Source organism: Carcharhinus amblyrhynchos, chromosome 25 (genome assembly GCF_965287045.1).
Source record: "Carcharhinus amblyrhynchos chromosome 25, sCarAmb.v2.hapA, whole genome shotgun sequence".
NCBI lineage: Eukaryota > Metazoa > Chordata > Chondrichthyes > Carcharhiniformes > Carcharhinidae > Carcharhinus > Carcharhinus amblyrhynchos.
Window position 1 is genome coordinate 40,603,236 of NC_137348.1, and position 22,687 is coordinate 40,625,922.

The 22,687-nt window shown below is 43.1% G+C and overlaps 2 protein-coding genes across 6 annotated transcripts; both read left to right on the plus strand.

The window, feature by feature from the left end:
* The first annotated feature begins 1,721 nt into the window (after positions 1-1,721).
* pole3 (polymerase (DNA directed), epsilon 3 (p17 subunit)) lies at positions 1,722-20,075 on the plus strand. Of its 5 annotated transcripts, none has more exons than XM_080211859.1 (5): positions 1,722-1,791; positions 3,142-3,221; positions 7,946-8,031; positions 13,867-13,985; positions 19,612-20,075. In XM_080211859.1, the coding sequence occupies exons 2-5, from the start codon at positions 3,156-3,158 to the stop codon at positions 19,794-19,796; spliced, it is 456 nt and encodes a 151-aa protein (XP_080067985.1). In that variant the 5' UTR covers positions 1,722-1,791; positions 3,142-3,155; the 3' UTR covers positions 19,797-20,075. The 5 variants fall into 5 exon arrangements, with proteins under 5 accessions (XP_080067985.1, XP_080067989.1, XP_080067988.1 ...); XM_080211863.1 differs by having other exon boundaries at positions 1,763-1,791; positions 3,147-3,221; XM_080211862.1 differs by lacking the exon at positions 1,722-1,791 and adding an exon at positions 1,815-2,045.
* LOC145358092 (histone H2B type 1-A-like) lies at positions 7,297-7,677 on the plus strand. The gene has a single exon (XM_080211765.1). The coding sequence runs from the start codon at positions 7,297-7,299 to the stop codon at positions 7,675-7,677; it is 381 nt and encodes a 126-aa protein (XP_080067891.1).
* Positions 20,076-22,687: the final 2,612 nt, after the last annotated feature.

Here is a 22,687-nt window from a genome sequence, read left to right on the forward strand (position 1 = left end):
ACTGCCTCTGCCAGACCCCAAACTATCTCTTTTGGACAGAAGGTAGAATTCGGAAAGACTGTGATCAATGCAACAATAACCACAATGGGGGTCTTTAAATACCCCCATTCATATCTCACCCCCAAGGCACTTAACAAGAGGTTATCAATGAAAATGCTGATACTGAGCCACAGTGGGAGATATTAGGATAGATGACCAAAAGCTTGATTAAAGAAGTATCATTTTTAGGTTTCATTTTAAAAGATGAGATAAATGTTGAGTGGTGCAGAGATTTAGGGAGGGAATTCCAAAGCTCAGGGACAAGGCAGTTGAAAGCATAGCTGGGCAATCAGCAGCCACCCTCCCCCACCCACAGGTTCAACAACAACCATTGTTCATTCATATAGTTCCCCCACATCAAAATGTCCCTTAAATGTTTTCCCCTAAGATTCAGTCACCCGAATCTCAGAATCTATCGATCCAGAATGGAAGCAAGTCAAGCTTCCTCCTGGGGGAATGCTGAAAAGAAGAGGTAGTATGAAATCTTCACATTGAAAATGAAATAATATTCAATTATTATTTCATAAACCACATAATAGGAAGGATGTGATTGCACTAGAAAGGATTCTGTGGAGATTCACCAGGATGTTGCCTTTGCTGGAGCACTTCAGCTAAGAGATGAAGAGAGGCTGGTCTGGCTGGGGTTGTTTTCCTGAGAGCAGAGAAGGCTGAAGGGAGGGGACCTGATTGAGGTGTACAAAATTACGAGTGTCACAGATAGGAACAAAAACAGAAAATGCCAGAAAATCTCAGAAGGTCTGACAGTATCTGTGGAGAGGGAATAGAGCCAATCTTTTGTCAGAAGAAACCTATCCTTTGAGTAGAGGGGTCAATACCATGTGGCACAGATTTACGGCAAGAGACAAGAAATTTAGAGAGGATTTGAGGAATATTTCACCCCAAGTGAAATCTGGAACTCTGCCTGAAAAGGTGGGAGAGACAGGAAACCTCACGTTTAAGAATTTAAATAAGCACTTGAAACAACATAGCATACAAGCAGAGGTGGTTAGCACTGGAGACCCAGGTTTGATTCCCAGCTCAGGTCACTGTTTTCAAAGAGTCATCATGTTCTCCCCATGTCTGTGTGGGTTTCCTCTGGGTGTGCCGGATTTGCCCCATAGTCCAAAAGACATGCTGGTTAGGTGCATTGGCCATAATAAATTCTTCTTCAGTGTACCCGAACAGGCACCGGAGTGTGGCAACTAGGAAGTTTTTACAGAAACTTCATTGCAGTGTTAATGTAAGCCTACTTGTGACACTAATAAATAAACTTAAAAGACCTCAGACTAATTGCTGGAATATGGGACTAGGATAAGAGAAGTGCTTTGATGGCTGACGCAGAATGATGGGCCAAAGAGCCTGATTCTGTGCTGTTATGGACTCTACTCAATGAATATGTCCACTGCCCTGGTACATAGGAGAACAAACCTGCGAAATTGAACTTGGTGTTCATAAATTAGTGCAGCTAGAAGGAGGTCAATCCCAGTGGTGGGGAACAGTCATGGCATGAACTGATTGCTCTTCAACACCGGATGAGGAGCTGTTCATCGTGGCGGTTACCAGTGACTAGATTTAAATCGCCCGCCTGCCTCACTCTGGCGGCCTCACCGACAGTGAATCAGGCGCGAGAACACATCGCCCAGGGCGTGCGGGTGTCACGTGCCCAGGCGGCAGCCAGTCAGATGGGCTGAGGGGAGGTCAGGGGTGAAAGTTGAAGAGGTTGAGGAACGCCGCGCGAAGGCGAGCGGCCGGGTGAGTGAGCGCGAGCGCGGTGAAGGGCCGTTAGTCTCACGATGCGGCCGTTCTGATTCAAGTTTTATCCTTTAACCGCTTTCTGTGGTGCGTTCAGTGTGTCAGTCCGTCAGTGCCCGAGGAGGAGGAGGCCCGGGGCATGGCAGAGCCCGGCAAATACATCCACCGCTCAGGCAACCGGTTCACCCATACCGGCTTTAAGAGTATCGAACTGCCAGAGGGTCAGTACTGAGGGAGTGCCGCGCTGTCGGAGGGTCAGTACCGAGGGGGTGCCGCGCTGTCGGAGGGTCAGAACCGAGGGGGTGCCGCGCTGTCGGAGGGTCAGAACCGAGGGGGTGCCGCGCTGTCGGAGGGTCGGTACCGAGGGGGTGCTGTCGGAGGGTCAGTACCAAAGGGGTGCCGTGCTGTCGGAGGGTCGATACTGAGGAGGCGTCATTCTGTCGGAGGATTGGTACTGAGGGGCCACCGTGCAGAGGGTTGGTACTGAGGGGGCAGCATGCTATCAGAGGGTTGGTATTGAGGGGGGTGCCGTGCTGTCAGAGGATTCGTACTGAGGGGGCAGCATGCTGTCAGAGGGTTGGTATTGAGGGGGGTGCCGTGCTGTCAGAGGATTTGTACTGAGGGGGCACTGTGCAGTTGGAGGTTGGTACTGAGGGGACACCTTAGAGCTTCAATATTGAAGGTGTGCAGCCTTTTGGAGGGTCAGTGCCCAGGGGTGCCACACTGTCAGAGGGTCAATGCCAAGGGGCTCACGCTATTGGAGGGCGCAGTGTTGTCAGGATCGGCGCCAAGGAGGTGTAGACTGTTAAGTCTACGTTGGAAGTTTAGTGCTGAAGAAATGCCAGGTTGCCAAAGAGTGCACATTGAGGGGTGCAGGGTTGTCTGTCGAGACAGCTGCCTGGCTGTCAAAAGTATCTGTAGCTAGTGTCACAAACTTTGTCAGTATTTACAGCAGATTATCTTCTAGTGAAAATATCACATCTGTCAGAAATGGATTTTCATACACCATTGGCCCACCATCAAACCCTTCCTAGTTTGTGCTTTTCTCCACTGCATACCCATCCCTGTTTAGAATCTCTGATGTTGAATGCATCCTTAGTGATGCATGGCGGATTTTATATCTGAGATCAACCAATAAGCTATGAGAAGCCAGTCAAATGCTTTACAGGCCAACCTGTGTGCAAACACCTGAGAATGTATTTCTTATTGCACCTTTGAACCAAAAATAAACATCCTTAGAATTTATGTACAAGATGTTACATTTTAGCCAGTATCACATTTGAAAGTTGTGGACTTGAGAGTTGTCCCTCGATTGTGACATTTCTAACAACATGAATTGTTTCTTTGTAGTTTAGGTGAAAAAGATGGCCGAGAGACCAGAAGACTTAAATCTACCGAATGCAGTCATTACCAGGATTATTAAAGAGGCGGTGAGCACTGAATTTCTCATGGTTTAGATAGACATCCATAATCCTAGATTTTACTTGGTTAATTCCACAAGATTGATATTTACATCTTCATACCTCCAAGACAATACTGCTATTCTTATGCAACTATAAACTAATATGTACCTCATTTGTTTCCTGAATGGAAAAAACAGGACTTCTGACTGTTCACTGATAGAAAATGAATTATGTTTTTCATGATTTTACTTCTAAAATTGGGAAGATGGCTAATTGATACTCAGCAGTGGAATTACTGATCAGTGAACAAATATTGAAAAATGATCATTTGGAACATTCTTAAGCATTTTATCTTGAAAAATCATGTACAATGGGGTGAATGAGCCCAATTATTTATTAAATAGTGGAGGTGAATGGGAGAAGAATAGATGTATTTCTGTATGGTTTGTGAAGGTTTTATTGGATTCTTTCTTGCTGGTCATGGCACAATGAAATTTGCTGATTAATAGTTGCTCTGCAAATGCAGAGAATGTGCATTAATGTTTGGTATGTCAAAAGCTTTACTGTGCATGTGTTAGTTGCTACCATTGCCCTTAAGTGACGACTTATCTTGTGCGTTATTTGGAACTGATCAATAAGTCATGCTGTCCCATTTTCTAACTATTTTTGGAGGAAAATGCTGCTTTAAATTTATAAATGTCAAATTGCTTAAAATGATCTTTGTTCAAAGGAATTTGGAGTTATACTTTGGATGTTATTTCACACTGTTCATTCTGGTCCTCCCTAAATATCTGCCAAAATATAAGCTGTCATAATCATATTCACAGTCACCCTCATGTTCTTTTTAACTCTTGTGACCTCTACTCCAATGGTCTCAATCGCTGATGAGGCCATCTCCAACCGCTTCCTTGCATTCCACACCCGATGCACATCTCCTCCCGGTCACCTCACTGCAATCTCATCTGCATTCAAAAAAAAACTTCACCAAGTCTCTTTCCCTCAACACCTTCAAATCTGTAATCATTCACCATGCTATATAATTGATTTGCTCCACCAGTATTTGCCTCCGCTTTTAAATGATTTTGTTACCAGCAAAATCTACTCCATCAGAGTCATTCCCCTGGTTACAATCCCTCCTGTCCAAAGGCACAGATTGCAGCCAAATGGCTCTCAACTGTTTAGTCTTCCAGTACCAGTTCAGGCTTGAACACTCCGAATTGCTCTTCTTCCAAAATTGCTCACTGCTCAATATAATCTTGGAAATTAAGTTTAACCCCTGCTTCCTATTGCTGTTTTTCTCCACCACCACCTGCTCCTTAAATCTCTCTCTTCTGTCTCGTTCATCCTTGCCTCAAATATCAAGTGTGAGGAGCTCATGGATTACTTTTGTGACACTTAAGGACACCCATGTTTGTGCCGCTTCCTGACAATTGTCCACCAAACCAAGCCTTCCCAAAGGCTACTCCAGGCTTGAGTGCTGAATCTATTTCTTTCAGCTTTGCTCCTACCTTTCATGCCACTGGAATTCAGTATTTGCAAAAGGCATTTGACAAGGTGCCATCTCAAAAGTAACCATGCAAATAAGGGCTCATGGTGTAGGAGGTAACATATTAGTATAGCCAGATGATTGATTAGGAACCAGAGTAGGCATAAATGGGCCATTTTTAGGTTGGCAAGACGTAGTGAGTGGTGTACCAGAAGGATCGGTGCTGGAGTTTCCAACTATTTACAGTTTGTCAATTATTTGGATAAAGGCACCAAATGTATGGTTGCTAAATTTGTTGATGAATCAAAGATAGGACATTAAGTTGTGAAGAGGACATAAAGAACCTGCAAAGGTATATAGATTATAGAAAAGGAGGTAAAAAATTGGCCAATGGATTATAATGTGGAAAATATGAACTCGTATTTAATTTATATAAAAAATATATTTGAATCACAAAACTAGAATGCAGGTACCGCAAGTGATTAGGAAGGCAAATGGGATGTTGTTTTTTGCAAGGGAAATGAAGTATAAAAGTAGGGATGTTTTGCTAATGTTGCACGGGCTGACAGTAAGACTACAACTGTGGTTTTGTGTACAGTTTTGGTCTCTTTTTATTTAAGGAATGATTTAAATGCATTAGAAGCAGTTCGAAGAAGATTCACTTGACTCATACCTGAGATGGGTGGGGGACATTATCTTATGAGGAAGGTTGGACAGATTGGGCCTGTATCCATTGGAAGTTTGAAGAATGAGAAGTGGTTTTAATGAAACATAATCGGCAGGCCTGGGCATATTCGAGGGGCCAGTGATCGAGCTGTGGTGTGGCGGGAGGGGGATGCAGGGGTCAAGCTGGCCAACGTTCGGGAGGCTGGCAGTGCAGGACCACTGTGTATCCGCCAATCTTGACGCTGACAGATCAGTGCATATGCAGTGGCCTGCTCAGCACCATGCTGCTGGCCTCTCCAGCAGGAATAGACCCCATCCACTGATTTTCAGTGTGATTCACGCTGATGAACTCTGCAGTGCACAGAGTGTGGGAGGTTCATTTTGAAACTCGTGCTGAAAACAACAGCATGACTTACTCCAGTTTTTTGGGAGGAATCGCCCCCAAAGTGTCTCCCATTTAAGGTAGAGATGAGAAGAATTTTTCTCTTCTTGAGGGTCGGGAGTCTTTGGAACAGTCTTTCCTGGAGAGAGGCAGGGTCATTTATATTTTTAAGACAGAGATAGATAGATTTTTGACTAACAAAAGAATCAAAAGTCATCAGCAATAAACAGAACGTGGAGTTGAGAGCACATTGTATCAGCCATGATCTGATTGAATGGTGGCATAATGGAACCAAACGGCCTATTCTGAATTTATACGTCCATATGTTCTATGTGTGTTCACAGCATGGGAAAAGACTGGCGTACAATGCTGATAATTAATCCAGCATACCACTGTGCCAATGTAGCACCTAGCTGAACAAGCTGGCATGGTTTTTTTAACTCCTCTAATAAGAATTAAAATTTATGTCTGGCAGTTTGCTTAAAATGCCTTGTTGGGCTGTCTGGTTCTTGACTAGCATATTTACCTCGGGGACCTGGGGTGGAGGGTGCTGCACGCAGCAGTGTCGCACAACCGTAGGATTCACTGGTTCACGGGCTCCCGAGACTGCTCTTTCTGTGGCCTCGGAGTCCATGGACCACGTCTGTGTCTTGTGTTATAGATTGCACTCCCTTTTTGATTTTCTGAAGAACCTTTTATTGATGTTTTGTTTGCATTTCAGTCCCATGCTCCTGATCTATGGACACCCGGTGCGGAGAGGGGAGGGTCAGGATGCTGATCTCCTCGTGAACCTGCTCCTGGGCCTGGCGAGACGCGCCATCAAGAGGTCCAGGCAGCGGGCAATCGGGGGGGGGGCCGTCTGTCCCGACTGTCTGCCCCTCTACTATGGCTACGTTCGCGGCCGGGTGTCCCTGGAGAGGGAGCATGTGGTGTCCGTGAGCACAGTCAACGCCTTCCGCGCCTGTTGGGCACCGCAGGGGCTGAGGTGCCTTATAGACCCTGACAATCACATTTTGATTTGACGTGTCTTAAGTTTCCTTTGTACTTTTTGTTTCTGTTCGGGCCGTTCCCCCTCCTTTTGGGGAGCCGCCCCCTTTTTCTTTGTCCGAATGTAATTTGAGTTTGTTTACTTGGTTTGACCCGAAAGACTTGACTAGCATATTTGAGGCACCGTATTAACACATTGTCAAATTTCTCAAATAGGTACCCAATCCTTTTCCAAAAGATGCTGCCAATTGCTTAAAGAAAATTATCGTTTTTGTTACAGAATTTTTCATATTTTATCAATTTACTGTAATATAATGACCTCAAAGAATGAGGCTTTCTAGATTGCTTTGGGGACTCCAGTTTGTATATCTATGCTGGAAAGTAGGAACAATGTTGGGTTCCTTGAGATTTTGTACAATGGAAATGAATGAGAAGGGACTGAATTGTGGAAATTAAGAGTTGAGGAGTGATGCTTATACTAGTTGAACAATGCAGCTTCGGTTACCTAAACAGGTTTTTGGATAGTCAATGCAAGGAAGCTCTTTACTATTTTTGCCCCAGTCGGATGAAGTGGAGTTGGAATGCCTGAGCTTGTGGCTAAGGGTGGCTTGACCAGCAAGGCGTCCAAGCAGTCACTGACCAAGGTCACTAAGAAGCTGTCCAAGAAGTGGCGGGAAGTCCACAAGCAGAGCTACTTCATTTATGTGTACCGGGAGCTGACCCAGGTCCATCCTTCCACCCGCATCTCGTCCAAGGCCATGAGCGTCATGATCTCTTTCGTGATCGATATCTTCAAGCGAATCACCTCTTGGGCATCGCACCTCATCCATTATAACAAGTGGCATACCATCTTGGCACAGGAGATCCAGAGCGCAGTCCGCCTCGTGCTACCAGGTGAGCTAGCCAAACATGCCGTCTCTGAGGGCACCAAGGCGGTCACCAAGTACACCAACTCCACCTAAGTCGTCTACACAAAGACTAAAGAGTACATCACGTAACAATTTAAATTTAGTGATGGAGTGGGATGATGCAGAGTTCAGAAAACATTTTCCCTTGCTAATCTCTAGGCTAAAAAGTTCTATGTTCCCAGAAGTCAAGTACCAGCTCACGAACAAAAATATATTGCCATATGATTGATAACTATACTATAGACAGAATATTGTTTATGCTCAAAAGATAATTAGTTTATTCTGATAGTACGCAGTTCGATTAATATACATCTTCTCTTAGCTTCCAGATGGCGTGAATGTTTCAAAGGAAGCCCGCAGTGCAATATCCCGAGCAGCAAGTGTCTTTGTTCTTTACGCAACCTCGTGGTAAGAAATTCCATATGAGTAGTGAAGCATCATAGCCATACAAATGCCTGTAATTCTGGTATATGACCTCAGTTTACTACAAGAGCAAAGCTTTATTTTTATTTCTTTTTATAAATGCAGTGCTCAGCCAAGTCAAAGGTATATAAAAAATAACTTACATTGATATAGTTAAAAACAAAATATTGTGGATGCTGGAATTTGAAACAAAAATAGGGTCATCTAGATTCAAAACATTGGTTCCATTCTCTCCCCACAGACGCTGTCAAATTTGCTAATATTTTTCAGCATTTTCTGATTTTGTTTCAGATTCCAGCACCGGTAGTATTTTGGTTTTATCTTGGGATTTAACTCACTACCACTTCTTTTAGGAATGCCTTCCCTGAAGAAGTACTGCTCTTCTCTCCGACAGAATTTCCGTTTGTCTCCTTCACCCTGTGCACTGTCACTGCTTTCCATTTCCCTCTGGTGTTCAAGAAGGTGTTGGCCAAAACTCACTTTCACAGCCACATTTCTTTCCGTCTCCCTCTCTGACTCACCCCACATGGATTCCAAATGCAATTCCATCCCTCATCTTTCAAATCACCCAGGATTACAGGTATCTCCAGGACATACAACGCTCCTTGGACTGCTGTTCTTGCTACATCCTGAGATCTTCATTCAGTGCCATATGCCGCCATATGCAGACCCTTAATATCTCTCTCCAATAGCACCGACTCACTGTTTCTCAAAGCTGTCCTAGTCCCCCGTTTCACTTCATTCTTCATCTCATCTGACACATTAACGAAAAACCTTTTCTCTTCCTTTATAGGTGTTAAGGGAAGCAAACTGCAACAAGCACTGTTGGCGTGACATCGGCCATCTCAATTTCTCTGCTCCTCTCAACCATCCTAACTTGTCTCCTTCTGAACTTCCTGCACTTTGCTCTCTTAGGTCCAACCCTGATCTTGCCATCAAACCACTGACAAAGGTGATACTGTTGTTACATAGAAACGTAGGACAGTACAGCACGCTACAGGCTCTTTGGCCCTCGATGTTGTGCCGAGCTTTGTCCGAAACCAAGATCAAGCTATCCCACTCTCTGTCATTCTGGTGTGCTCCATGTGCCTGTCCAATAACCGCTCGAAAGTTCCTAAAGTGTCCGACTCCACTATCACAGCAGGCAGTCCATTCCACACCCCAACCATTCTCTGAGTAAAGAACCTACCTCAGACATCCCTCCTATATCTTCCACCAGGAACCTTTTATAGTTATGCCCCCTAGTAACAGCTACATCCACCTGAGGAAATAATCTCTGAACATCCACTCTATCTATCCCCCTCATCATTTTTATAAACCTCTATTAAGTCACCTCTCATCCTCCTCTACTCTAGAGAGAAAAGCCTTAGCTCCCTCAATCTTTCCTCATAACACCTATCCTCCAAACCAGGCAGCCTCCTGGTAAATCTCCCCCACACTCTCTCCAATGCTCCCACACCCCTCCCACAGTGAGGTGACCAGAACTGCACACAATACTCCAAATATGATCTCACCAAGGTCCTGTACAGTTGCAGCATAACCCCACAGCTCTTAAACTCTAACCCACTGTTAATAAACGCTGACACATTGTAGGCCTTCTTCATGGCTTTATCCACTTTGTTGTCTGGCATACGGACATCTGGCACACGCAAAGGTTGAGCACCAACTCTCAGATGCTTCCTCCTACTTCCCCATGGACCACGACCCGATCACCAAACATCAAACCACTGTTTTCAGTTGTGACGAAGGATCATCTAGACTCAATGTTGGCTCTATTCTCTCCCCACAGATACCATCAGACCTGCTGAGATTTTCTAGCATTTTCTATTTTTGCTGCATTGATGTAGTGTCTTACACGACTGTGAAACATTCCAAAGTGCCACCATCTTCAAGCAGCTTCAGCTATGTTTACAAAGACATACATGCTCCCTTCAGTCTGTCCTATCAAATGTGGCATCTGATTTTTCAGATTGCTTTCCACCGTCTAAGAATTCCTTCCCACTGATTTTGTGGTTTCAGATTTTTACTATTCAAATTTAACCAACTACTGTAGTGAAATTTAAACCTGGAGCCCCAGAATATTGCTCTAGGTTTGTGGTTTACCAGTTTAGTGACCTATACCACTGGGCCACAGGATGTGGAGGCCCCCAAATTTGGCATCTGCGTGAGCTTCCCAATTTAGTGCTGTCTAATAAACAGTTTTGTTCTTGTAGACCAATGTCTTGTAGGAATTAAAGACGTTTAAATTGCTTTTATGTAGGAATTTTATGTATTCACGGCAAGGAGACTTCATCTGTTATTCTGAGCTGTACTTGAACACTGAATTTAATACTGAAAGATCATGAAAAGCCACTTACTCAACTCCTTTAGCTATTCTCACATTCTGTGTCTTCAAAATTAATGAAACAAAATATATGTAAATAGAAAATAGAAGCAGGAGTAAGCCCTTTGAGCCATTCATCGAATCATAGAATCCCTACAGTGCAAAAGGAGGCCATTCAGCTCATTGAATCTGTACCGAACACAATCCCACCCAGGCCATGTTCTTGTAACTCCACATATTTACCCTGCTAATCCCCCTGACACTAGGGTCAATTTAACAACCTAACCCACATATCTTTGGACTGTGGGAGGAAACTGTAGCATCTGGAGGAAATCTAAGCAGACATGGGAGAATGTGCAAACTCCACATAGTAATCCAAGGCTGGAATTGAACCTGGTTCCCTGGTGCTGTGAGGTAGCAGTGCCAACCATTCTGCCACCGTGCCATCCATTTAGTATGATCATAGCTGATCATCCAACTCAGTAGTCTGATCCTGCCTTCCCCTGATATCCTTTGATCCCTTTTTCCCCAAGATCTATATTTCTAACTCCTTCTTGAACACATGCACTGTTTTGGCCTCAACTGCTTTATCGGTAGTGAATTCCACTGGCTCACCACTTTCTGGGTGAAGAAATTTCCCTTCAACCCAGTCCTAAAATGTTTACTCCTTATCCTTAGACTATGATCCCGAGTTTTGGGCTCCCCTTCCTACACCCTTCCTGCATCAATATTGTTTAATCCTGTTAGAATTTTATAGGTTTATATGTGATCCACCCCTCCTGTCCCCCATTCTTCTGAACATGAACAAATGTAAACCCAACCAATTCAATCTCACCTTGTACATCAGACCTGCCATCCCAGGAATTAGTCTGGTAAACCTTCACTGCACTCTCTCTTTAGCAAGATCATCCTTCTTCGAATAAGGAGACCACCAGTGCACATAATATTCCAGGTGTGGCCTCACCTAGGCCCTGTATAACTGCAGCAAGACATCCCTTCTCCTGTACTGAAATCCTTTTTCCTATGAAAGCCAACATATTATTTGCCTTTTTTTATCGCCTGCTGCATCTGCATTCTTATCTTCAACAACTGGAGTACGAGGATATCCAGGTCTGGTTGCACATTCCCCCCTCTCAATTTATAGCCATTCAGACAATAATCTGCCTTCCTGTTTTTGCTCCCAAAGTGGATAACCTCACATTTATCCACATTATATTGCATTTGCCCACTCACTCAGCTTGTCCAGATCACACTGAAGTATCATTTGTTCCAATATATACCATCTTCTATTCTGCATCTAAGCACTTTTCAATTCAATCTTCTTTCCATAGTCATTTCTGGCGCACATATAATTTCCTAAAATTGCACCCCTTTATTGTGGAGTCCACTAGATGTAGACAAAAGTTGTAGGTAGAAGAAGGACTTGAATAAGGCACTCACTGAGTGCTAAAATGGGTGGCGCGGGCTTGTGGGGCCAAAGGGCCTGTTTCCCCTGCTGTGCTGTTCTTTTGTTCATTATGGGGGCAGATAATTTTCATTCCCCCCCCCCCCGGCCATCCGCCATTCTGTTTGTTAAATTAAGTTCATCTGTAATAATAATAATAACGGAGTTGAGGAGGAACTTCTTCACTCAAAGGGTGGTGAATCTCTGGAATTCTCTGCCCGTTGAAGTGGTGGAGGCTGCCTCGCTAAATATTTTTAAGACGCGGGTTGATGGGTTTTTGATAGGAGAGGGGATTAAGGGTTATGGGGAGAGGGTGGGAAAGTGGAACTGAGCAGCGACAGATCAGCCATGATCTTATTGAATGGCGGGGCAGGCTCGAAGGGCTGGATGGCCTACTCCTGCTCCTATTTCTTATGTTCTTATGTTCTTAAGTCTTTTAGTTTCAAGGAACGGTTCAACACTTGAAACATTGACTGACATGTTTTTTGAACAAACACTGCATGGCCCACCACTGGTGTCTTGAATATTTTATGCCTTTGTTGTATGTTTCCTGCATGTGCAGTATTTTGTGTTTTTTGAAAAATTTTAAAACGTGAGGAAAGAAATAGCCATGAGCAGGGAGCAGAGTGTAGAGGATAAGGCCAAGAGAGTTGAAGGTTTTGCCTTCAATGGTAGAGAGAAATGAGGGGAGGATGTTCGCTATTTAATGTCTTGCGCCCGTGCTGTCTCCCTCTCTGTATCAAAAATCCTTTAAGTATCTGGTGCACATCAGGTCTAGAAACATATCAGCTAATTTGACTTGGCCAGGTTAGGTATGACAGTGCTTGCTGACCTCAATCAATATTACCTATTACCCCAGGATAGGATTATGGAAAAATTACAGCTCTTTCCTCTATAATTAACCCCTTTCCTCAACCATTTCCACACTTGCTTCCCAACATCAACAACTTGCATCTATCAGGTATCTTTAATGGAAAGAAATGTGTTGAGGCACTTCACAAATGGTCATAAGGAACCACATCACCAGATTAAGATGGGTGAAACTAGGGTGTGACCCAAAGATTTTGAGGAAATGCATAAAAGGACAAGAAGAGTTTGAGCAGTTGTAAGATTTTAGGAGAAAGTTACAGAGTAGACAGGCTTCTTAAGTTTTACTTGTGGTGGGGTGAAGGGAGGAGCTACACTAAATACGAGCGCAGAGGAACATACTGTTCAGGAAGGGATGTAGGGCTGGAAGAGTCAGCAGAAATGGGGGTGTTGTGAGATTTTGAGGGATGCTGGTGGATTTCAAGATGTGGACAAGGATTTTAAACATGTCTGGGATCAGGAGCTAAAATAGGCGAATAAAGACCGGTGATGGAAGAGCAAGAGTCACTGTGGAACAGAATGTTTTTGGCAAAGTTGTGGACAAGTTGGATTAATGTATTGTGAGAGGCCAGCAAGGTAGTTGGGTCATGATATGACAAATTCATGTTGTTTGTTAGAGGAGCTGAATTGGGTTGTAAGTAGGCAGCATTGAGGACATGAAAATAAACTCCTGATAATGGATAAGATATGGTGTTTGAAGTTCAGCGTAAGTAGGAGTCAGTGTTGTGTATGATTTGATTTGACCTGAGACAAGAGATAGGTAGAGGGGATCAACAACAGAGGCATTTTATGGTAAAGTTCAAAGACGATAGCTTTTTATATTCCAGTGTTTAATTTGAGGAAATGACGACTCATCATCGCCTTGATGTTGATCACAGTAAGAAGTCTCACAACACCAGGTTAAAGTCCAACCTGTTTATTTGATAGTAAACCCACGAGCTTTTGGAAATGCTGTTCCTTCGTCAGGTGTGTGGAAAGTTCCAGGATGCAAGAATATTGAGTGTTCTTGGTGGAAGCTGAATAAAACAGTTTCAATCTCTTCAATACTTAATGGCTATGTTAGCGTTGAGGGCTGTGTAATGGTGCAGTGAGAGCTGTAAAGGACTTTTGATGTTGATCTAAAGTAATGGGATGGTATATTAAGAGATGTGCCATTTATAAAGAGATGTTTTAAATTTTTTTTAAGCGCAAATAACTTTGCAATGAAGAGCAAGAGGAAAACGCTGAGTGCTTCTGATGTACTTGCAGCAATGGAAGAGATGGAGTTTGATCGCTTCATAACCCCACTGAAGGATGCATTGGAAGGTGAGGAATCTGTAATGTAGTGTTTAGAATAGTGATCTAATTGCATTGTCATTCAGTTAACAGAAAGGTGGGCCATGACCATGCAACACAATAAGAAGGAGTTGATGCCAACTGTATTTGAAAGATCTGGTTCAGTTTTCTAATGCAAAAATGACTTTTCACATGAGACAGTACTTTGAAATTAACTGAAAAGCTGGTATACAAATGAGTAGATCCTTTACGGTCTATATAATTGTATCATAGATTGGGAACTGGGTTTTGAAACCAAAGTTTGTGTGTCCTCAGCAACCCGTGCCCACCCGCCTGCCCATTTCTGAGGACTGGGTGAATGGAACTTTCATCTTGCTTGTTTAGTTTTTCACTAAAGTCTTGTCTTGTGTTCAAGTTGAACGTTTCCAGGGCAATGTAATATCGTTGGCTCTGAAAACAACTGAATTTATGGCACAAAAACAGGTCAAATGAATATGAAAAGGAAATTGCAAGTGATATCAAAATCAACATAAATTTTTGGGGAAAGAAGAGCTTGTTCAGGAACATTGTGGGCAGCTTGACAACTGATAATGGTGACAATGTCAGGGAAAATAAAGAAATGGTGGACATGTTGCATCCTTGTTTTATGTTAGTATTTACAATAAAGCATGTAGATAAAGTTTATTAGTCACGAGTAGGCTTACATTAACACTGCAGTGAAGTTACTGTGAAAATCCCTGAGTCATCACATTTCAGTGTATGTTTGGGTACACCAAGGGACAATTTAGTATGGCCAGTGCATCTAACCAGCATGTCTTTTTGGACAATGGGAGGAAACTGGAGCACCTGGAGGAAACCCATGCGGACACGGGGAGAATGTGCAAACTCTGAACAGACAGTGACCCAAGCCAAGAAGCAACCAGGGACCTGGGTTCGATATGAGCAGCAGTGCTAACCACTGTGCCACCATGCTGCCCATATCCCAAGGAAACTAATTTTCAACGAGGGACAGGGTCTCATCAAAATTAATCTAAGCAAAATAACAAACAATAGCACTAAAAATTGGCAAATCCCCAGGGCCAGATGGTTTCCATCCCAGGGCTTTAAAGGAAGTAGATGAGAACATTGCAGATCTTTCAAAATTCTCTTGATTTGAGAACTGTTCAAAATAGATGAGGGAAAGATATTAAAGAATTATATGATAAAAGTATATATTGTTGTAAAGTTAAAGCACGAGATTGCGGGTAATGTCTTGAGATGGATCGAAACCTGCTCAGATAAGAGTTGGCATAAATGGGTCTTTTTCTGATTGGCAGTTGGTGACTAGTGGGGTTCCGCAGGGATCTGTGCTAGGACCCCAACTGTTCACATTATATATTAATGATTTGGAAGAGGGAACTGAATGTATTATCTCCAAATTTGCAGACGATATAAAGTTGCGTGGGAGGGTGATCAGTGAGGAGGATGCAGAGGCGCTTCAGTGTGATTTGGACAGGCTGAGTGTGGGCAGATGCAGTACAATGTGGATAAATGTGAGATTACCCATTTGGTAGCAATAATGGGAAGACAGATTATTACTTGAATGGGTATAAATTGAGAGAGGTGGATACTCAATGAGACTTTGGCATCTTTGTGCATCAGTCGCTGAAAGTGAGTGCACACGTATAGCAGGCAGTAAAGAATGCAAATAGTATATTGGCTTTCATAGTGAGAGGATTTGAGTATAGAGGTAGGGATGTTTTGCTGCAATTGTATAGTGCATTGGTGAGGCAGTTTTGGTGTCCTTATCTGAGGAAGGATGCCTTTGATATAAAGGGAGTACAACAAAGATTTAGCAGGCTGATTCTTGGGATGGCAAGTCCATCATATGAAGAGAGACTAAATCGATTAGGATTATGTTCATTGGAGTTTAGAAGATTGCAAGCTGATCACATAGAACATTACAGCGCAGAACAGGCCCTTTGGCCCACGATGGGTTTTTGATAAGCGAGGGGATTAAGGGTTATGGGGAGAGCACGGGAATGTGGAACTGAGACACGACAGATCAGCCATGATCTTATTGAATGGCGGGGCAGGCTCGAAGGGCTGGATGGCCTACTCCTGCTCCTATTTCTTATGTTCTTATGACCAATTAAGAAAAAAGCAATGACCCTCTAACCTAAACCAATCCCTTTACATCCATAAACCTATCCACAGACCTCTTAAACGCCCCCAAACTAGGCGCATCTACAACTGCAGCAGGCAGGGCATTCCATTCCCCCACCACCCTCTGGGTAAAGAACCTACCTCTGACATCCGTCCTATAACTACCACCCCTTAATTTAAAGCTATGTCCCCTCGTGCTAGCTTTCTCCATCCGAGGAAAAAGGCTTTCACTGTCCACCCTATCTAAACCTCTAATCATCTTGTATGTTTCAATAAGGTCTCATCTTAGCCGCCTTCTTTCCAACTAAAACAACCCCAAATCTCTCAGTCTCTCCTCATAGGACCTTCCCTCCATACCAGGCAACATCCTGGTAAACCTCCTCTGCACCCTCTCCAATGCCTCCACATCCTTCCTATCATGTGGGGACCAGAACTGTACACAATACTCCAAGTAAAACATAGAAACTTATAAAATTCTAACAGGGTTAGGGTATATCAGAAAGAATGTTCCCAATGGTGGGGGAGTCCAGAACTAGTGGTCGTAGTTTGAGGATAAGGGGTAAACCTTTCAGAACTGAGTTGAGGAGAAATTTCATCACCCAGAGGGTGGTGAATGTGTGGAATTCACTACCACCGAATTAGTTGAGGCCAAAACATTCTGATTTCAAAATGAAATTAGATACAGCTCTTGGGGCTAAAAGGATCAAGGGATATGGAAGGAAGGGGGGCTTAGGATATTGAATTCGATGATCAGCCATGATCAAGATGAATGGCAGAGCAGGCTCAAAGGACTGAATGGCCTACTCCTGCTTCTAGTTTCTACGTACCAGTTAGCCTAACAACGGTCGGAAAGTTGCTAGAGTCTATAAATGAACAGTAAAGTGACTGAACACTTTGAAAATGTTCAGCTGTCTCAGAGAGAGGCAGCATGGATTTGTAAAGGGCGGTTCATTCTCGATGAATCTGATGGAATTTTTTTTGAAAAGTGGCTTAAGTACCCGGTTAGGAATTTGCTGAGTGTCAGGATCTGTGTTGGAGCCTCATTATTCACTACATTTATCTGTCACTCACATCAAGTTTGCCAAAAAGACAAAGATTAGTGTTATTGTTACCTGTGGCAATGGCAGCAAGTAATAGAGGTGTTAATAGATTAAATGGGCAAAGATGTGCCAACTGAGAGGTCAACTTCGGACCCAAAAAGAATTAAAACACTTTAAACAGTGAAAAGTTAGAAACAGCAGACATCCAGAGACTTGGGGATCCATGCACAAAGATCATAAAATGGCATGAACAGATACAGAAAATAGATTTTAATCTAGGCTTGACATAAAGAACAAAGAAAATTACAGCACAGGAACAGACCCTTCTGCCCTCCAAACCTGCACCAACCATGCTGCCCAACTTAAACCCTTCTGGGGACCATATCCCTCTATTACCATCTTATTCATGTATTTGTCAAGACACTCCTTAAAAGTCACTACCCTATCTGCTTCCACTACCTTCCCCGGCAGCGAGTTCCAGGCACCCACCACCCTCTGTGTAAAAAAAAAAATGCCTCATGCATCTCCTTTTAAACCTTATCCCTTGCACCTCAAACCTATGCTCCCAGTAATTGAGGGCAGAAATTATACAACAACAGATTTGTCCAGTGCCTCAACCAGGGATGGTTCCCATCCCCCAAAGACTGAGTCTTCAGGTGGAAGACAGTCTTTCGGGAGCTGCTCCTCCAGTTACAGACCACTTATCTCCCACATTTGCTGGCGATAGGCTCATCAGGCCAAGTACATATGCGATACCAAGCTGTGATACAACGAGAAAGAATGCCTTGTATAATGCATCTGTAAAAATTAGTAAGAATCATAGCAGACATGCCAAATTTCCTTAAGTCTACTGAGTAAGTAAAGGCGATAGTGGGCTTGCTTAACTATAGTGTCTGCATGGAGGGACCAAGACAAGTGGTGACCTGGACACCTAAAAACTTGAAACTCTTGATCGTTTCTACATCGACCATATTTATCTTGTGAGGGGGTACATGTAGATTTACCCAAATAATAATTGAATGACTAGGGTTAATTTAAGAACATAAGAACATAAGAACATAAGAAATAGGAGCAGGAGTAGGCCATCTAGCCCTTCGAGCCTGCCCCGCCATTCAATAAGATCATGGCTGATCTGTTGTGGCTCAGTTCCACTTTCCCGCCCTCTCCCCATAACCCTTAATCCCCTCTCTTATCAAGAACCCATCAACCCGCTTCTTAAAAATATTTAGCGAGGCAGCCTCCACCACTTCAACGGGCAGAGAATTCCAGAGATTCACCACCCTTTGAGTGAAGAAGTTCCTCCTCAACTCCGTTCTAAACAAAGAGATTGCACAAGGTAGGTTTGTATTCCCTAGAATCAAAACATTAAAAGTTAGTAGTGAGAAACTGTCTGTTTTGTTTGGGGAGTCTAGGATAGGGGGGCACAGTCAAATGAGTACAGCCAGAAATGAGGAAGCACTTCTGCATGCACTCTTCAGCAAATAACAATAAGTTGACATTCTAACCACTTTCTCGGTAAGGAGGTTTCTCCTGAATTCCATGATGACTATCTTATATGTATGACCCCTAATTCTGGACTTCTCCCACAAGTGAATATATCGATGAAACAATCTCATGCCCCAAAAGAACCTTAGCCTTAGGAAGGAACTTCAGATAAATCCCAAGCAGCATCATGATATGCATATACTTCTAGTTGACACACTAATTATAAGAGGAGACCTGTCATCTGGAGTCATAGCAATGCATTTAAACTTGTGTTTGAGCAAGTGATTGAAACAGTGGTAAAGCTGCAAAAATATGAAGGAGCTTCATTGCAACCTTGTAAATAGCCTGAGACCAAGCATATTCCCAAAGGTAAATTTTATTTTAGTTTATTAGTGTCACATTAACCCTATAATGAAGTTGCTGTGAAAATACCCTAAGCGTCACACTCCGGTGCCTGTTCGGGTACACCTTAGAGAGAATTTAGCATGGTCAGTACACCTAACCAGCATATCTTTTGAACTGTGGAAAGAAAGCAGAGCACCCAAAGGAAACACAGACACAGGGAGACTGTACAGACTCTATAGAGACCCAAGCTGGAAATTGGACCCAGGGTCCTGCCTCTATCCTGTCCCAAAACTTCCATTGTTGAAATCTGCACATGCCTGAAATGGTATCAGAACCAGTGGGGCCCAGTCTGTGTGGGGATGTTTCCTGTAAACAACTGCAGAGTAAGCAATTTGATCATAGGAATGCAGTGCATTCTTTTGGTTTCATGGAACATTGGCAGCAATTTCACATTCCCAATTTCCCATCTTCCATTTTCTTTGTCTTTTCCTGGAGTAATTAAAAAGTTTGTGTTGAACGTGTCCCGGTGACTCCTAATGCTTTTATTTTTATTCCCTACTGGATCAGGTTGTTTTCTGCCTGATGCACTTTCCCTCCCTGAAATCCTGGGAATTGCTTATCCTTGCCTTTCTCCCTAACAGCTTACAAGCGAGAGCAGAAAGGAAAGAAAGAAGCTTCAGAACAAAAGAAGAAGGATAAGAAGCCAGAAAGTGAAGAAAATGACAAGAACAAGGAAGATGAGAATGAGGACGATACTGAAGGGGTGAAAATGGTGGAAGATGATCAAAAGGAGATAGAAAATGAGGAAGAGGAAGTAGAAAACTGATGTCTGTGAATGCTGTACACTTGACTGAAGGGGATGAGAGTGGCAGCGTTTGGCGTAAGGCCAAAATCACAAGGATACCCCCTGTATACTTCCACAGTCCTGTTTAAGGGCACTGTACCATTGAGTTGGGATCATGAGGATGCAGTGGTAGATCTGCACTGCACTGTTTTTTGTATAGTTGGATGAAATTGAAACTTTCTATTTTGTTAATCATTTGTCATCTTTTTGTAAAACTGAAATTTTGAATAATGCATTCAAAAACACAACTTTTCACTCTTGTATTACTACATTAAGTTGGCTGGTGAAGTTAGTATGTGTTGAGGCTGTATGGGAACAAATGGCCCTGTACTTTAGAAACATTCACACCTACAACATCTCTAACTACATATAGCTTTGGATTCAAGATATATTTGACCTGGACTTGCATAATCTTTAATACTAAGCTACCACACTACTGATAGAAACTAAATCTGTGGAAGTTGTAAAGCTGGAACAGATTCAAATTTGGGGGAATTTTAAAGTCTTAACTGTTCAATGGGGCTGGGGAAATGAGTCTTGATGTGCAAAAGGGATGAGCTGCATTTTAAAGGATAATGGAAACCATTGCAAGAATGAAGGCAGGAACGAGATGTATAGAGGTTTCAATAGCTGACGGGGAAGCAGACTTTGACTGGAGACAACAGGAAAGTCACCTGTGTCCCCCAACAATACTCAAATGTAGTGGCTGGGGAAAGGATATTGGCAAGGGTATTGTCACAATTAACTTAGAATGCAAAATAATTACAAATGTGTATTTATGAATCTCGAGAGCTGGGTGGAGATGAGGAAGAAGATGGTGGGTGTGGTCTATAGACCCCCAAATAATAACTTTGAGGTGGGGTAGGCTATCAACAAGCAAATAATTGATGCATGCAAAAATGGAAGTGATAATTATGGGGGATTTTAATCTGCATGTTGATTGGATGACCCAAGTTGGATGTGGTGGGCTTGAGGAAGAGTTCTTGGAATGCTGTTGGGATAGTTTCCTTGAACAGTATGTAATGGAACCTACGAGCTATCTTAGATCTGGTGCTGTGTAACGAGGCAGGTAGAATTAGGGATCTTCTTGGGATGAGTGATTGTAGTATGATTGAGTTTCTGCTGCAGATGGAGGATGAGAAATAGGATCCCGAACCTGTGTCCTCTGTTTGAACAGAGGGGAGTATGATAGGATGAGTGTGGAATTGGCAAATGTGATTGGTTGGTAGGACGGCTGAGGAACTGTGGATTTTTGAGATTTTTTCGGTACTCAGCAGAAATATATTCCCATGAAGGACTGTAGAAGGGATAACCAGCTGTGGTTATCTAAGGAAATAAAGGAGAGTATTAAATTAAAAGCTGATATGTTCAGAGCAGCTAAAAATAGTGGGTGATTAGAAGGTTGGGAAAGATTTAAAAATCAACAAAGAATGACTAAGAAGGTGATAAAGGAAAGATAGAGTATGAAGCTAAACTAGCTCTAAATATAAAAAAGTGACAGTAAAAGTTTTTACAAATATATAAAGAAGAGACTGGCTAGAGTGAATGTTGGACCCTTGGAGGATGAGGGGGGGAATTTAGTGGTGGGCAATGAGGAAATGGCTGAGGCTTTAAATATGTTTTTTGCCTAGGTCTTCATGGAGGATACAAATAGTTTGCCAGATATTAAAGATAGAAGGATGGTAGAAGATGAGCACCCTAATGCGATTACTGTCACTAGAGGGGTAGTGCTTGATAGACTAACAGGACTGAAGGTAGACAAGTCCCTGGGACTGGATGGTATGCATCCCAGGGTTCTGAAAGAAATGGCAGAGGTGATAGCTGCTGCCTTAGTAATTATTTATCAAAAGTCACTGGACTCAGGAGAAGTGCCGGAAGATTGGAAAATGGCTAATGTTACGCCACTGTTTAAAAAAGTAGCAGACAAAAGGCAGGGAATTATAGCTGGTTAGTTTAACGTCTGTAGTTGGAAAAAATGCTAGACTCGGTCATCAAAGAAATAGCAAGGCACCTAGAAAAGAATGGTTTGGTCGAGCAGACGCAGCACAGATTTGTTAAGGGGAAGTCGTGTTTGATGAATTTATTGGATTTCTATGAGGATGTGACTAGTGCAGTGTATAGAGGGGAACTGGTGGATGTGGTGTTTTTAGATTTCCAAAAGACCTTTGATGAGGTGCCTCACAAAAGATTGGGTGCATAGAGTTGGGGGTAAGGTGTTAGTGTGGATAGAGGATTGGCTGTCTAATAGGAAGCAGAGAGTTGGAATCAATGGGTGCTATTCTGACTAGTGGAGTGCCGCAGGGAATTGGTGCTGGGGCCTCAACTGTTTACCATTTACGTAGATGATCTGGAGGGGGCTGAGTGTAGGGTAACAAAATTTGCTGATGACACGAAGATGAGTAGAAAAGCAAATTGTGTGGAGGGTGTGGAAAGTCTGCAGAGATCTGGATAGGCTGAGCGAGTGGGCGAGGACTTGGCAGATGGAGTATAATGTTGGCAAGTGTGAGGTTATCCATTTTGGTAGAAATAATAGTAGGTGAAAAGCTGCAGCATGCTACAGTGCAGAGGGACCTGGGGGTCCTGTGCATGAATGACAAAAACCCAGTCTGCAAGTGATCAAGGCAGGGAATGGAATGTTGGCCTTTATAGCAAGGGGGATAGAATATAAAAGCAGGGAGGTCTTGCTGCCACTGGTGAGGCCACAGCTGGAGTAGTGTGCAGTTTTGGTCACCACACTTGCAGAACAATATATTGGCCTTGGGGGGAGCACAGAGAAGGTTCAACAGGCTGGTACTGGAGATGAGGGTGTTAGCCTATGAAGAGAGATTGAATAGACAGTCTGTACTCAGAGTTTAGAAGGCTGAGGGGGGAAT